General features: G+C 43.2%; 1 protein-coding gene across 3 annotated transcripts in view; it reads left to right on the top strand.

Annotated features, from left to right (window-relative positions):
* The window catches only part of npc1 (Niemann-Pick disease, type C1), a 54051-nt gene that overhangs the window by 12094 nt on the left and 26511 nt on the right, over positions 1-15446 (top strand). For all 3 annotated transcript variants that reach the window (XM_068031083.1, XM_068031081.1, XM_068031080.1), the window contains exons 2-7: positions 6683-6814; positions 8214-8320; positions 9940-10100; positions 13335-13502; positions 14686-14935; positions 15211-15287. In XM_068031083.1, coding sequence (XP_067887184.1) covers positions 6683-6814; positions 8214-8320; positions 9940-10100; positions 13335-13502; positions 14686-14935; positions 15211-15287 — 895 coding nt within the window. The remainder of the gene's footprint in view (positions 1-6682; positions 6815-8213; positions 8321-9939; positions 10101-13334; positions 13503-14685; positions 14936-15210; positions 15288-15446) is intronic.

The raw sequence follows: 15446 nt of genomic DNA, 5'->3' as shown, positions 1-15446 counted from the left end.
CGGTCTATAATTACCTGGATTATCCCTGCTACCCTTCTTAAACAAGGGGACAACAATAGCAATTCTCCAGTCCTCTGGGACCTCACCCGTGTTTAAGGAAGCTGCAAAGATATCTGTTAAGGCCCCAGCTATTTCCCCTCTCGCTTCCCTCAGTAATCTGGGATAGATCCCATCCGGACCTGGGGACTTGTCCACCTTAATGCCTTTTAGAATACCCAACACTTCCTCCCTCCTTATGCCGACTTGACCTAGAGTAATCAAACATCTGTCCCTAACTTCAACATCCGTCATGTCCCTCTCCTCGGTGAATACTGATGCAAAGTACTCGTTTAGAATCTCTCCCATTTTCTGACTCCACACATAACTTTCCTCCTTTGTCCTTGAGTGGGCCAATCCTTTCTCTAGTTACCCTCTTGCTCCTTTATATATGCATAAAAGGCTTTGGGATTTTCCTTAACCCTGTTTGCTAAAGATATTTCATGACCCCTTTTAGCCCTCTTAATTCCTCATTTCAGATTGGTCCTACATTCCCGATATTCTTCCAAAGCTTTGTCTTTCTTCAGCCTCCCAGACCTTGTGTATGCATCCTTTTTCCTCTTAGCTAGTCTCTCAATTTCACCTGTCATCCATGGTTCCCTCATCTTGCCATTTCTATCCCTCATTTTCACAGGAACATGTCTCTCCTGCACGCTAATCAACCTCTCTTTAAAAGCCTCCCACATATCAAATGTGGATTTACCTTCAAACAGCTGCTCCCAATCTACATTCCCCAACTCCTGCCGAATTTTGGTATAGTTGGCCTTCCCCCAATTTAGCACTCTTCGTTTAGGACCACTCTCGTCTTTGTCCATGAGTATTCTAAAACTTACAGAATTGTGATCACTATTCCCAAAGTAGTCCCCTACTGAAACTTCAACCACCTGGCCGGCCTCATTCCCCAACACCAGGTCCAGTATGGCCCCTTCCCGAGTTGGACTATTTACATACTGCTCTAGAAAACCCTCCTGTATGTTCCTTACAAATTCTGCTCCATCTAGACCTCTAACACCAAGTGAATCCCAGTCAATGTTGGGAAAATTAAAATCTCCTGTCACCACCACCCTGTTGCTCCTACATCTTTCCATAATCTGTTTACATATTTGTACCTCTATCTCTTGCTTGCTGTTGGGAGGCCTGTAGTACAGCCCCAACATTGTTACCGCACCCTTCCTATTTGAGTTCTGCCCATATTGCCTCACTGCTCAAGTCCTTCGTGGTGCCCTCCTTCAGCACAGCTGTGATATCCTCTTTGACCAGTAATGCAACTCCTCCACCCCTTTTACCTCCCTCTCTATCCTGCCTGAAGCATCGATATCCTGGGATATTTAGTTGCCAATTGTGCCCTTCCTCAACCAAGTCTCAGTAATAGCAATAACATCATACTCCCAGGTAATAATCCAAGCCCTAAGTTCATCTGCCTGACCTACTACATTTCTTGCATTAAAACAAATGCACCTCAGACCACCAGTCCCTTTGCGTTCATCATCTGCTCCCTGCCTACTCTTCCCCTTAGTCACGCTGATTTCATTATCTAGTTCCTTACAGGCTTTTGTTACTCCCTCCTTACTGTCCACTGACCTCATTTGGTTCCCATCCCCCTGCCACATTAGTTTAAACCCTCCCCAACAGCGTTGGCAAAAGCACCCCCAAGGACATTGGTTCCAGTCTGGCCAGGTATTCTTTTGGGCCTCCTTATCTCGAGAGACAATGGATACGCGCCTGGAGGTGGTCAGTGGTTTGTGAAGCAGCGCCTGGAGTGACTATAAAGGCCAATTCTGGAGTGACAGGCTCTTCCACAGGTGCTGCAGAGAAATTTGTTTGTTGGGGCTGTTGCACAGTTGGCTCTCCCCTTGCGCCTCTGTCTTTTTTCCTGCCAACTACTAAGTCTCTTCGACTCGCCACAATTTAGCCCTGTCTTTATGGCTGCCCGCCAGCTCTGGCAAATGCTGGCAACTGACTCCCACGACTTGTGATCAATGTCACACTATTTCATGTCGCGTTTGCAGACGTCTTTATAGCGGAGACATGGACGGCCGGTGGGTCTGATACCAGTGGCGAGCTCGCTGTACAATGTGTCTTTGGGGATCCTGCCATCTTCCATGCGGCTCACATGGCCAAACCATCTCAAGCACCGCTGACTCAGTAGTGTGTATAAGCTGGGGGTGTTGGCCGCTTCAAGGACTTCTGTGTTGGAGATATAGTCCTGCCACCTGATGCCAAGTATTCTCCGAAGGCAGCGAAGATGGAATGAATTGAGACGTCGCTCTTGGCTGGCATACGTTGTCCAGGCCTCGCTGCCGTCGAGCAAGGTACTGAGGACACAGGCCTGATACACTCAGACTTTTGTGTTCCGTGTCAGTGCGCCACACTCCCACACTCGGGTGTAGACCGTCCAATTTGTAATAGTCCCACCTCCCCCAGAACCGGTCCCAATGTCCCAAAAATCTGAACCCCTCCCTCCTGCACCATCTCTCAAGCCACGCATTCATCCTGACTATTCTTTCATTTCTACTCTGACTATCACGTGGCACTGGTAGCAATCCTGAGATCACTACCTCCTGAGGTCCTACTTTTTAACTTGGCTCCTAACTCCCTAAATTCTGCTTGTAGGACCTCATCCTGTTTTTTTTTTTTTTTACCTATAATCATTGGTGCCTATGTGCACAAAGATAACTGGCTGTTCACCCTCCCCTTTCAGAATGTTCTGCAGCCGATCCGAGACATCCCTAACCCGTGCACCTGGGAGGCAACATACCATTCGGGAGTCTCGTTTTCGACCACTGAACCACCTATCTACTCCCCTTACAATCAAATCCCTTATGACTATAGCCCTTCCACTCCTTTTGCTGCCCTACTGAACAGAGCCAGCCACAGTGCCATGAACCTGGCTACTGCTGCCTTCCCCTAGTGAGCCATCTCCCTCAACAGTATCCAAAACGGTATACCTGTTTTGGAGGGAGATGACTGCAGGGGACACCTGCGCTGCCTTCCTGCTCTTTCTCTGCCTTTTGGTCACCCATTCCCTTTCTCCCTCAGCAATCCTAATCTGCAGTGTGACCAATTCGCTAACCGTACTATCCACGACTTCTTCAGCATTGCGGATGCTCCAAAGTGAGTCCATCTGCAGCTCCAGAGCAGTCATGTGGTCTAACGAGCTGCAGCTGGACACGTCCAGCACGTGAGCTCCCACATTGAGCAAGAGGAGCATAACATGGGTCTGAGATCTCCTGCCATTTTTAATCTTAAGCTTAATTTAGTCTTAACTTGGATAAATGAAAAAGGAACGAAAGGTTTTTAACCAATCACACGAAAAAAAAAAATAAACAGAAAAAGCCTTACCTTATCTGCACACCAGTCCTTTTTTTTTTTTGGTAGGAGGAGGGCAAGTGCAGTCTCTGGTTCAGCTGCTGCCCAAATATATAGGACTTGCCCAGCTGCCACCTCGCTCTCCCTGTCGCCACTGCAAAAAGATCAGATGATTGACCTCCAACAACCACAACCATCTTCCTTTGCGCTAGGTATGACTCCAGCCAGTGGAGGGTTTCCCCCGATTCCCATTGACCTCAGTTTTGCTCGGGCTCCTTGATGCCATACTCTGTCAACTGCTGCCTTGATGTCAAGGGCAGTCACTCTCACCTCACCCCGTGAGTTCAGCCCTTTTGTCCATGTTTGAACCAAGGCTGTAATAAGGTCAGGAGCTGAGTGGCCCTGGCGGAACCCAAACTGAGCATCACTGAGCAGGTTGTTGCTAAGCAAGTGCTGCTTGATGGCACTGTTGATCACTTTACTGATTGAGAGTAGGCTAATGGGGCGGTAGTTGGCCGGGTTGGATTTGTCCTGCTTTTTGTGTACAGGACATACCTGGGCAATTTTCTACATTGCAGGGTTGATGCCAGTGTTGTAGCTGTACTGGAACAGCTTGGCTAGGGGCGCGGCAAGTTCTGGAGCACAGGTCTTCTGTACTATTGCCGGAATATTCAGGGCCCATAGCTTTTGCAGTATCCCGTGCCTTCAGTTGTTTCTTGTTATCATGTGGAGTGAATCGAATTGGCTGAAGTCTGGCATCTGTGATGCTGGGGACTTCAGGAGGAGGCCGAGATGGATCATCAACTCAGCACTTCTGGCTGAAGATTGTTGCAAATGCTTCAGCCTTATCTTTCACACTGATGTGCTGGGCTTCCCCATCATTGAGGATGGGGATATTTGTGGAGCCACCTCCTCCAGTTAGTTGTTTAATTGTCCACCACCATTCACAGCTGGATGTGGCAGGACTGCAGAGCTTAGATCTGATCTGTTGGTTATGGGATCGCTTAGCTCTGTCTATCGCATGCTGCTTACGCAGTTTGGCATGCAAGTAGTCCTGGGTTGTAGCTTCACCAGGTTGACACCTCATTTTGAGGTATGCCTGATGCTGCTCCTGGCATGCCCTCCTGCACTCTTCATTGAACCAGGGTTGGTCTCCTGGCTTGATGGTAATGGTAGAGTGGGGGATATGCCGGGCCATGAGGTTACAGATTGTAGTTGAGTACAATTCTGCTGGTCCACAGCGCCTAATGGATGCCCAGTTTTGCATTGCTAGATCCGTTCAAAATCTATCTCATTCAGCACAGTGATAGTGCCACAACATGATGGACGGTATCCTCAATGTGAAGGCGGGACTTCATCTCCACAAGGACTGTGCGGTGGTCACTCCTACCAATACTGTCATGGACAGATGCATCTGCGGCAGGCAGATTGGTGACGAGGTCGAGTATGTTCTTCCCTCGTGTTAGTTCCCCCACCACCTGCCGCAGACCCAGTCTAGCAGCCATGTCCTTTAGGGCTCGGTCAGTAGTGGTGCTACCGAGCCACTCCTGGTGATGGACATTGAAGTCCCACACCCAGAGTACATTTTGTGCCCTTGCCACCCTCCGTGCTTCCTCCAAGTGGTCTTCAACATGGAAGAGTAGTGAGTCATCAGCTGAGGGAGTGCAGTAGGTGGTAATCAGTAGGAGGTTACCTTGCCCATGTTTGACCTGATGCCATGAGACTTCATGGGGTCCAGAGTTGATGTTGAGGACTCCCAGGGCAACTCCCTCCCTACTGTATACCAATGTGCTGGGTCTGTCTTGCCAGTGGGACAGGATGTACCCAGGGATGGTGATGGCAGTGTCTGGGACATTCTGTTAGGTATGATTCCGTGAGTATGACTATGTCAGGCTGTTGCTTGACTAGTCTGTGGGACAGCTCTCCCAACTTTGGCACAAGCCCCCAGATGTTAGTAAGGAGGACTTTGCAGGGTCGACGGGGCTGTGTTTGCCATTGTCGTTTCCGGTGCATAGGTTGATGCCGGGTGGTCCGTCCAGTTTCATTCCTTTTATAAACTTTGTAGCGGTTAGGTACAACTGAGTGGCTTGCTAGGCCATTTCAGAGGGCATGTAAGAGCGAACCACATTTCTGCCACTAGTAGCAACATCATGACATCTAACCTATCAACATCATTCAAGTGCCTTCTAGGGAAATTGGAGCTTTGGAAGGGGATTTGTTGGACTAGTTCTGGGGCTGGGATTATATTATACATGGCTAGACTGAGCCTGTTCTTGAGCAGAAAAGGCTTTCGGAGATTTGATAGTGTTTATTTACTGCAATCAAAACAGTGGCTGAACAGTCATAATGATTTTTCCAAAATATACTTAATTTTTTAAGCTATTTATTTAAAAAAAAAAAAAAAATTACAAAACCATTCAAAACAGCACCATGCTGACTTTCCAAAAAGTGCCAAGGAAATTGGTTTCATCAATATAGGAATGAGTTGCCTCAACTCTTGTTTTACATGTTATGTACATTTTACAGCAAAACCATCCTTGGTGTAGACAGCCCAAGGGTCTAGCCATTCAGTTCACTTTGGTGAGAGGACCTTGCACTGTGGTCTTTCCCCATTGGGCCTTTGCAGCAGCTGCCCAAGCTCTAGTGTCCCTCAGTACATAGTCCTGAATCTTGGAATGTGCCAGTCTGCAACACTCAGTCGTGGACAACTTCTTGCTGGAAGACCAGCAAGTTTTGGGCAGACCAAAGAGCATCTTTCACCTAATTGGTCCTCCAGCAGCAGTTGATGTTTAATCATGGTGTGCGTCCCTGGGAACAGCCTGTAGAGCACAGACTCCTGTGTTAGAGCTGCTTTGGATGAACCACGACAAAAAACACTGCCTCTTTCCACACCTGCTTTGCAAAGTTGCATTCCAGAAGGAGGTGAGCAACTGTCAATAACCAACAGCACAGATTTAAGATGACTGGCAACAAACCAGAGTGACGTGAAATGCTTACATGAGTGGTTAGGTATTTGAATATACTTTCTAGTAAAGTGGTGGAAACTGACAATAGTAGCCTTCAAAGGAACTGGATAAGACTTGAAAGAGAAGTTGCAGGGATATGGGGAAGTGGAACTATCTGGCTTTTTCTTTGAAGGGCCAAATGGCCTCTTTCTGATTGATTCTAGACAAATTGCTTACTTCCTGGGCTCATAATATGGGAGCCTTCTTTTAGAAAAGAAATTTTATGTTTAAATATTTTACAACACATGCTAATTTGCTGTACAAACTGCTTCTATTGACTAGCACTCATGACTTGCCTGTTATGATCCTAGTAACCTTTTTTTTTTCTCTAGGTATTTGCACAAAATGGAACTTGTGTTTGGTATGGAGAATGTGGGACAGATCCAACCACGCAAAAGCGGTATAACTGCAAATATGATGGCCCACCAAAACCGTTGCCTAAAGCAGGATATGAATTAATTGATGTAAGTGGTTCATGTTTTTTTTTTAAATCTCAATCGATTCAAAGAATCTATGAAACCTTGAGAGGAAAAATTTGGCTGGCAATATTTCTTGCACAGTAAACACTGTTCAAGATATTTGTGTATAGCCTTTCATTTGTCTTGAGAGCCACAGATTAGAATCTCTAATCCCTCAGTATTTTGATTAAATCTAAATAAATGGGCTGATGATTGTAAAAGGCTAGTAGTTTGACATCAACTTGAGGGATATTTTTTGCCTAGAAATAGCAGCATTTTTAAGTCTGTACAAAAGTGGGATGTAATATGATCTAGAGTTGAGCACTGCAAAAGTTGTAAGCAAGTATGCTTGTTGGCTCTGTTTCAGGTATTAATCTCCCAGCTGATACAGCTTGAATGGTTGGTTACGAATAAAACAAATGTCTTTATCTGAGTTGGCCTTTTTTCTATTACTGTTATGATCTCTGCTTCAATGATGCATTGTACTGGTCCTATAATGCCATATTGATTCAGTTAATAGTCTATTTTCTTGTCTCTCCAACATCCTTGTGCTCACTGACCTACATTGGTTCCTGGTCCAGCAATGCTTGATTTAGATTAGATTAGAGATACAGCACTGAAACAGGCCCTTCGGCCCACTGAGTCTGTGCCGACCATTAACCACCCATTTATACTAATCCTACACTAATCCCATATTCCTACCAAACATCCCCACATGTCCCTATATTTCCCTACCACCTACCTATACTAGTGACAATTTATAATGGCCAATTTACCCATCAACCTGCAAGTCTTTTGGCTTGTGGGAGGAAACCGGAGCACCCGGAGAAAACCCACGCAGACACAGGGAGAACTTGCAAACTCCACACAGGCAGTACCCGGAATCGAACCTGGGTCCCTGGAGCTGTGAGGCTGCGGTGCTAACCACTGTGCCGCCCTCAATTTTATTCAATTTTAATTTTATTCAAATCCAACCCTATCTCTGTAACCACCTCCAGCTCTACAGCATACTGATCTGTGCTCCTCCAATTCAAGCTTCTTGAGCATCCCCCTGATTTCCACTTTTTTTTTTTTTCCCCCCTCCCCCCAATTGTGGCTGCCTTCAGCTGCCTGTGCTCTGGCTCAATGTGTGCCTTTAAAATTTACATTGGTCACCATTTCCTTTTGTGAAATTTGACTAATGTTCTGAAGCACTTCACATTTTTAAAGGTGCTATATAAGCAAGTTTTTTTTACCTTTTTTTTTCTGTAAGGTAAAACCATTCCTTGTCAACTGTTCTAAGCTCTCACCTTGAGATGCAGGATCATGGCAATTTCACTGCTTTTGCCAGGGGGGGGAAAAGGAAATTGTGTAGTTTTCTCATGTTTATAACAAGCATAGATGAGTCACTTTCTGTCCTTTCCAGGAATTATGTCCCAGTTTTCACTATGGAAATCTTTACCTTTGTTGTGATGTTCAACAACTACAGACACTTAAGAATAATCTGCAGCTGCCGCTACAGTTCTTGTCCAGGTATCCATCCATTCTTTTGTCTTGTGTTTAAAATCTGTTATCAGACTATTATCCTTGAGGTTCTGCTAAGAGGCCTTTTGAGGACTGCTGCTAACTTTTGTCAAAAGGGTTTTTCTCAGACATGTACAGATTGGGAAAATCTCAGGTGTACAATGGCCTTAACTGCAACTACTATATATCCTCAAAGTTCAGCAGGGTAACTTGGGACATGGGCTAGCTTTTGTTTAGAAATTAAACAATACAAACTACTTCAGATTTTCCATTTTTTTTTTTAATGCTGTTTTCTATCCTCCGCTGACAAATGGTGTGGCTGTCCCCCTCGTCTTTCTGTTTGCCTCTTTCTTGTGCTTCCCATTCCTTACTAGACAGTCCTCATGTAATTTGAGGATCTGTGACTAACTCCATTTTTACCTTGTCAGCTACTAGGGCATTTGGGATGCAGTTGTAGTTTAATATCTTCAAACAGTGAAACTTTACCCCTCTGGTTAGACTATTTCAGAACTTTGCATTTCTAGGCACTATACCACAGGGAGGATATATTTCCCTTGGGAGGAATGCACCACAGTTTCACCATAATGATACTGGGGCTATAAGGGTGGAATTGCCTTGAGTACAGACAATGAAAGACCAAATTGAGGTGTTTAAAGTGATTTTGAGGGGGTTGATAGGGTAGATGAAGAAACCACTTCCACTGCAGAGACCAGAACAAGGAATTACCTTAGAGTTGGGCCATTCAGGGGTGATGTCAGGAAACACTACTTCACACAGGATAGTGGAAATCTGAAACTTTTTTTTTTCCCCCACCAAAAAAAAACTAGGCCAATTTAAAATTTCAAAACAAATTTTTGGGTAATAGTTAAAGGACATGGAACCACAGTGCTTAAATGAATTTTAAGATGATCTGAACTGTGTACAGATCTGGTCACCACCCAAGAGGAAGGATGTGATTTGTAATGGAGAGGGTGCAGAGGAGATTCACCAGGATGTTGTCTGGGCTGGAGCATTTCAGCTATGAAGAGAGACTGAAAAGGCTAGGGTCATTTTCCTTAAAGCAGAGAAGACTGAGGAGGGCATGTCTGAGGTATACAAAATTGAGGAGCATTCCTAAGTTAGATAGGAAGAGACGTTTTCCTTTGGTGGAAGGGTCAATAACCAGGGGGCATAGATTTAAGGTAAGATGCAGGAAGTTTAGAGGGGATTTGAAGAAAAATATTTTCACCCAGAGGGTGGTTGGAATGTGGAACACACTGCCTGAAGGGGTGGTAGAGGCAGGAACCTGAAATATTTAGATGAGCACTTGAAACTCTATAGCATACAAGGCTACAGGCCAAGTGCTGGAAAATGGGATTAGAATAGTTAAGTACTTGATGGCTGGCATAGACATGATGGGCCGAAGGGCCTGTTTCTGTGCTGTATAACTGACTATCAGTATGCTCTAACTGGTGTGATGGCCTCCCCTGTCTATAAAAGATCAAGCTGCCAAGCAAATCGTCATATTTCTAGTATTGACTACATTATGCTGAATTAAACTTTATAAAACAAAGCTGGCTGTTTGTCACATTATTGGCTTTTGTCTTTTTTAAAGAAGAAAACTCAGTGCCTCAATGTTTGTCTTGCAGATGTCCATCTTGTTTTCACAATTTTATGACCTTCTACTGTGAACTGACTTGCAGTCCTACTCAGAGCTTGTTTCTGAATGCCACCAAATTTAAACCATATGTTCAGAACCAAACCAGCATCATTGAAGTGGAATATTACATTGGATCAAGTTTTACAAATGGTGAGACGTGCAGTTTTGGTTAGACACAAAAATGCAACATAAGCTTTTCTGTGAATAAAGGGGCAGTATTGGGATAAACAGGAGTGTACTTTTTTGACTATCCTAGTATACTAGTAGATTGAAGTCCTTAAATTCCACAGTCCTGTAGCTGCTAGTGAGCTTGTCTCCTGATGGTAACTGACTTGCCCGAGTAACAGTGGCTTTATCTACAAGCGCAAAAGCCAAGTACTGCAGTTGTTGGAAATACTCAAGGTCAGGCAGCATCTGTGGAGAGAAAAATAGGTGACATTTTTCAGGTTTGTGACCTTTCAACAGAACTAGCAAAAGTTTAGAAATATAATGGGTTTTGAGCAAGCTTGTGGGGGGGGGGGGTGCACAGTGGAGGAGGAAAGAATAAAAGGAAGGTCTGATATGGTGGATGGCAAGACCAGTTAAATGACAAAAGGTTTAATGGTATAAAGCCAAGGAAGCCTAATGAGAAGAAACAAAATATGTTTGGATGAGGTGTAAATGGCAGGACAGCAGCCATCTGAACACAAGATGTTATAATCTAAAATTATTGAACTGAGTTTGGAAAGCTATAAACTGCCCAGTCAAAAGATGAAGTGCTGTTTCTCAAGCTTGTGTAGATGAGGGTAAAGCAGTTGATGACATCTACATGGACTTCAGTAAGGCTTTTGATAAGGTCCTGCATGGGAGATTTCTTAAGATGGTATGAGCCCATGGGATCTAGGGCAAACTGGATCCAAAACTGGCTTAATGGCAGGAGGCTGAGGGTAATAGACTTTTTTTTGCAAGTGGAAGCCTGTGACCAGTGGTGTACCACAGGGATTGGTGTTGGGTCCCTTGCTGTTTGTAGTGTACATTTAATGATTTGGACATGAATAAGGGAGGTATGGTCAATAAATTTGCAGATGACACAAATTGTTGTCGTAAATAGTGAGGAGGAATGCCTTAGATTACAGGACGATAGAGATGAGCTGGTAAGATGGGCAGAGCTGTGGCAAATGGAATTTAATCCTGAAGTGTGAGGTGATGCATTTTGAAAGGACTGACAAGGCAAGGGAATATACAATGGATGGTAGGATCCTAGGAAGTACAGAGACCTTGTCCATAGATCACTGAAGGCAACAGCACAGGTAGATAAGGTGGTTAGGAAGGCATATGGGATACTTGCCTTTATTAGCCAAGGCATAGAATTTAAGAGCAGGGAGGTTATGATGGAGTTGTATAAAATACTAGTTAGGCCACAGCTGGAGTACTGTGTACAGTTCTGGGCACCACACTATAGGAAGGATGTGATTGCACTGGAGAGAGTGCAGAGGAGATTCACCAGGATGTTGCCTGGGCTGGAGTATGTCAGCTATGAAGAGGGACTGAAAAGGCGAGGGTTGTTTTCCTTGGAGCAGAGAAGGCTGAGGGGGGATGTGATTGAGGTATACAAAATTGAGAGCATTGACAGGAAGAGACTTTTTGACCTTAGCAGAGGGGTCAATAACCAGGGGGCATAGACTTGAGGTAAGGGGCAGGAGGTTTAGAAGAGATTTGAGGAAGAACTTTCAGCCAGAGGGTGGTTGCAATCTGGAATGTGCTGCTTGAGGAGGTGGTAGAGGCAGGAACCCTCAACATTTAAGTATTTAGATGAGCACATGAAATTCCATAGCATACAAGCTATGGGCCAAGTGCTGGAAAATAGGATTAGAATAGTTAGGTGCTTGATGGCTGGCACAGACACAATGGGCTGAAGGGCCTGTTTCTGTGCTGTATAACTGAGCATTTACCTACAAGGCTGGCATAATACACAAATTCCCAGTCTGCTGCCATGTTCTAGTTACCTAAGCCTTGCTACAATGAGGCAGGAATCTTTGCTTTTTTTCTCTTCCTAGAATAACAGTTTACACCATTCCATGCTCCATTGCTGCTATGGCTTACTGTTGTACAGTGCACCTTCCCATTGAGGAGTTTTTTCAACAGTTCACTTGTGTGGGGTGAACTGCAAGGTAATGGTGGGCCTCAATGAACTGTAGTCACTGGCACAACCATTCTTTTACTTTAATACTCTGCAATGTGAGCTCACTTTGATGCAAATATTTTAATGAAGCTTTTAGCCTGACTACAGAATTGGGTTTTTTTTAAAAAAACATTTAGTTTCCCAGTTAGGTGCCAAGAGAGCTAAGGTGTCAGCTACCACCCTACTGCTTCTGGGTAGCTTCTTCCACAGCCTGCCTCTGACTCTTTTCCTTAGTAGCTTGCTTTGGTGATTATATTAACACCAGGTAAATCTTCAGATTGAGATTAGATGGAATTTATGAATGTGATGTATTACTATTCAGCTTTCAAAAAAGCTTTAAGGGACAAACATTTGAATGGAGATGCCATGTCTACACATCCTAAAACATTTAAACTATCTGGGTTAAGATTTGAGGAGCATTACCTAGCATGTAAGCTAATAACCATGCCCTGTGAAAAAATATGTAATCTTGTATACAAGGAATTCTAGTTTGGAGGTCTGAAATCATTGCAGGATTTCTATTCCTGCTTAATTCCTAATTCCTGCTTGGGGAAGGCAGTGATGTAGTGGTATTGTCGCTGGACTGGTAACCCAAAGACCCAGGGTATTGCTCTGGGGACATGGGTTCAAATCCCACCACAGCAGAAGGTGGAATTTGAATTCAACTAATAAATCTGGAATTTAAAAAAAAAAACTAGTCTAATGATGGCCATGAAACCATTGTCGATTTGTTGTAAAAACCCATCTGGTTCACTAATTTCCTTTTTGGGGAAGGAAATCTGCCATCCTTACCTGGTGTGACCTACATGTGACTCCAGACCCACAGCAATGTGGTTGACTCTTACATGCCCTCTGAAATGGCCTAGCAAGCCACTCAGTTGTATCTAACCGCTACAAAGTCCAAATGGACTGCAGCAGCTCCAGGACAATTAGGGATGGGCAATAAATGCTGCCTAGCCAGCGGCGCCCAAAAAATCCAATGAATGAATAAATAACATTAAAAAAAATAATGGCTGGGTTAATTGCCCAGTGACCTACATGTGAATTGTTATGCACACTCAGTATTGTGTAAATTCATAAAATATTGTACTGAGTCGTTACAAAGATCAGTATCCCACTGAAGGGGAAAATTTAAACTTGAGTTTTGATACCTGATGTAATGAGGATTCATCAGCAATATCTTTGAGAATGCACATCAGTTTTTTTTTTTTTTGTCTTTTCAGCTATGTATAATGCCTGTAAAGATGTTCAGTCCCCTTCAAGTAATGACAAGGCTCTGGGGCTGCTTTGTGGAAAAGATGCAAAAGAATGCAATGCAACCAACTGGATTCAGTACATGTGTACCACAAGTAATGCTCAGACTCCTTTCAACATTATTCCCATCTTTGGTGGTAAGCCTTTGAAGAAATTTGATTTTTCCTTTAATACACATACTATGAAATTCTTCCTCTTTTGAGGATGTAAAGGTGTCTTTGATCAATTATTCAAATCAATGTTTGTGAATTATGTTTTTACAAACATTTATCAAATGTCAACTTTTTGCCTTGCACCCATTAGGACAATTTGTGAGAATACATTTGTAAATACAATGTAAAGGAAAACCCATTAGTACTGATTGGTATGCACCTCCAATCTGTCCACTTGCCAATCAGTGCATTCTGTCTAAACTTGTTTTTCCCTTTCTTGGAGTTGTCCTGATGAGTGCAAGATGAAAAGCTTTGACTGTTTTCAGCAATACTCTGTTCTGTACTACCAAACAATTACAAATGTTTTGAAGCATGGACTGACTGGAAAGAAGAAATTGCCTGTGTAATTGAAGTTGCTTGCTCTTCACCTAAGACAATGAACAGGCTGTCTTGTACTATAGCTTTCATTTTACTAATGAATAGGCAAATTTAGTTAAATGTACTAACAGTAAGCAGCACTTACCAAGTACTGATCTAAAAATGGCTATCTTGCATTAAACAGAATTGGTGATGGAAAGAACTGGATTTTTAATACTGACTTATGGATAAGATGCACTAGGAACTTCCTAAATGACACATTAAACCCCTTGAACAGGATTTATAAGTTTCTGATCACTTTTACCTGTGGTAGAATAAATCAGGACTTTATTGGATGAAAGTCTTAGTGCAACAGAAGATACTAACCTGTTGCAGAGGTCTCTTGACCTTGAATACCAGGGTTTGCTGAAATAATGCCACATCTTCCATATTGGCTACATTTTAACCACTCGGTGTGACCAGTGTCTTTAAATTTTTTATGAATTGCAAGGGATGTGCTGTTGAAGGAAAAACTACCTACAAGCAAAATTTTTAAAGAATTATTGGAAGTAGCAGAAGACTTGTTAGAATAAATTTATTTACACTATCCCAGCATCTTTTCACTTGGTTTGTATTGTACAATGAACTTCTTGTGTTTCACCTGTGACATTTGCTGGGCAGAGTACTTTAGAATAGTCAAAACCTAGTGTTCTCAGCACATGCATAGTCAAGGGATTAAATATAAAACTGTAGCTGTAAAAGGTGAAACTATTTCATGGATCAGTGCTAGCAGCTGTCTTTTTCTTGGTAGATCGTCCAATTGGAAGAATGATCCCTATGAATAACAAAACCAAAGGGTGCAATGAGTCCTTAGATGATGGTTCTCCACCATGCAGTTGCCAGGACTGCTCACTGGTTTGTGGCCCAACGCCAGTCCCCCCACCACCACCTACCCCATGGACCATTTTTGGTTTGGATGCTATGGCTGTTATAATGTGGATTGTCTATCTGATCTTCCTGGCTGTCTTTGGGGGAGCAGTCATTATTGTGTGGTATTACAGGTAACAATCTTAATGTGAGAAGCCTGAACTTTACAGAATATATTCAAAGAATAGATTTGAAACTGTTAACTGGTGGGAGACTTGTAATGCAGCAATGAGTATGAGCTACAACTTAAGTGTCAAAGAAATTTTTTTTTAAAGTAGTATGAAGTTAAATTCTGTGTAAATGCAGGCTACAAACTCCTGAGCAGGAATTTGATTGAAAAAATCTCTATTAGACATTGTCACCTTATTTATAGGCTGAACTTTTCACAATTCAATACTTTTTTTAACAGGAAAATGCATATTGTTTCTGAATATGCACCAATTATTGAAACAAGTGCAAATCATTCAGTCAGCTTCAATCATCTAGGTAGGTTATTCATTTGCTAATGTTGGCCTAATTTTAACATGAAGCAGGGAATCTCTCTAAAGCTGACCCATGACTTTTCCATTTTGGCTGTATAGCTGCTTCTTTAACACCATGTGTGGGGTGGTTCTCCTTTAACCAGCTTGCTTCTGTAGTTAATGT

This window comes from Heterodontus francisci, chromosome 5 (genome assembly GCF_036365525.1).
Source record: "Heterodontus francisci isolate sHetFra1 chromosome 5, sHetFra1.hap1, whole genome shotgun sequence".
NCBI lineage: Eukaryota > Metazoa > Chordata > Chondrichthyes > Heterodontiformes > Heterodontidae > Heterodontus > Heterodontus francisci.
The sequence above is the reverse complement of the archived record's forward strand: the minus strand, read 5'-3'. Positions and strand labels throughout refer to the sequence as shown.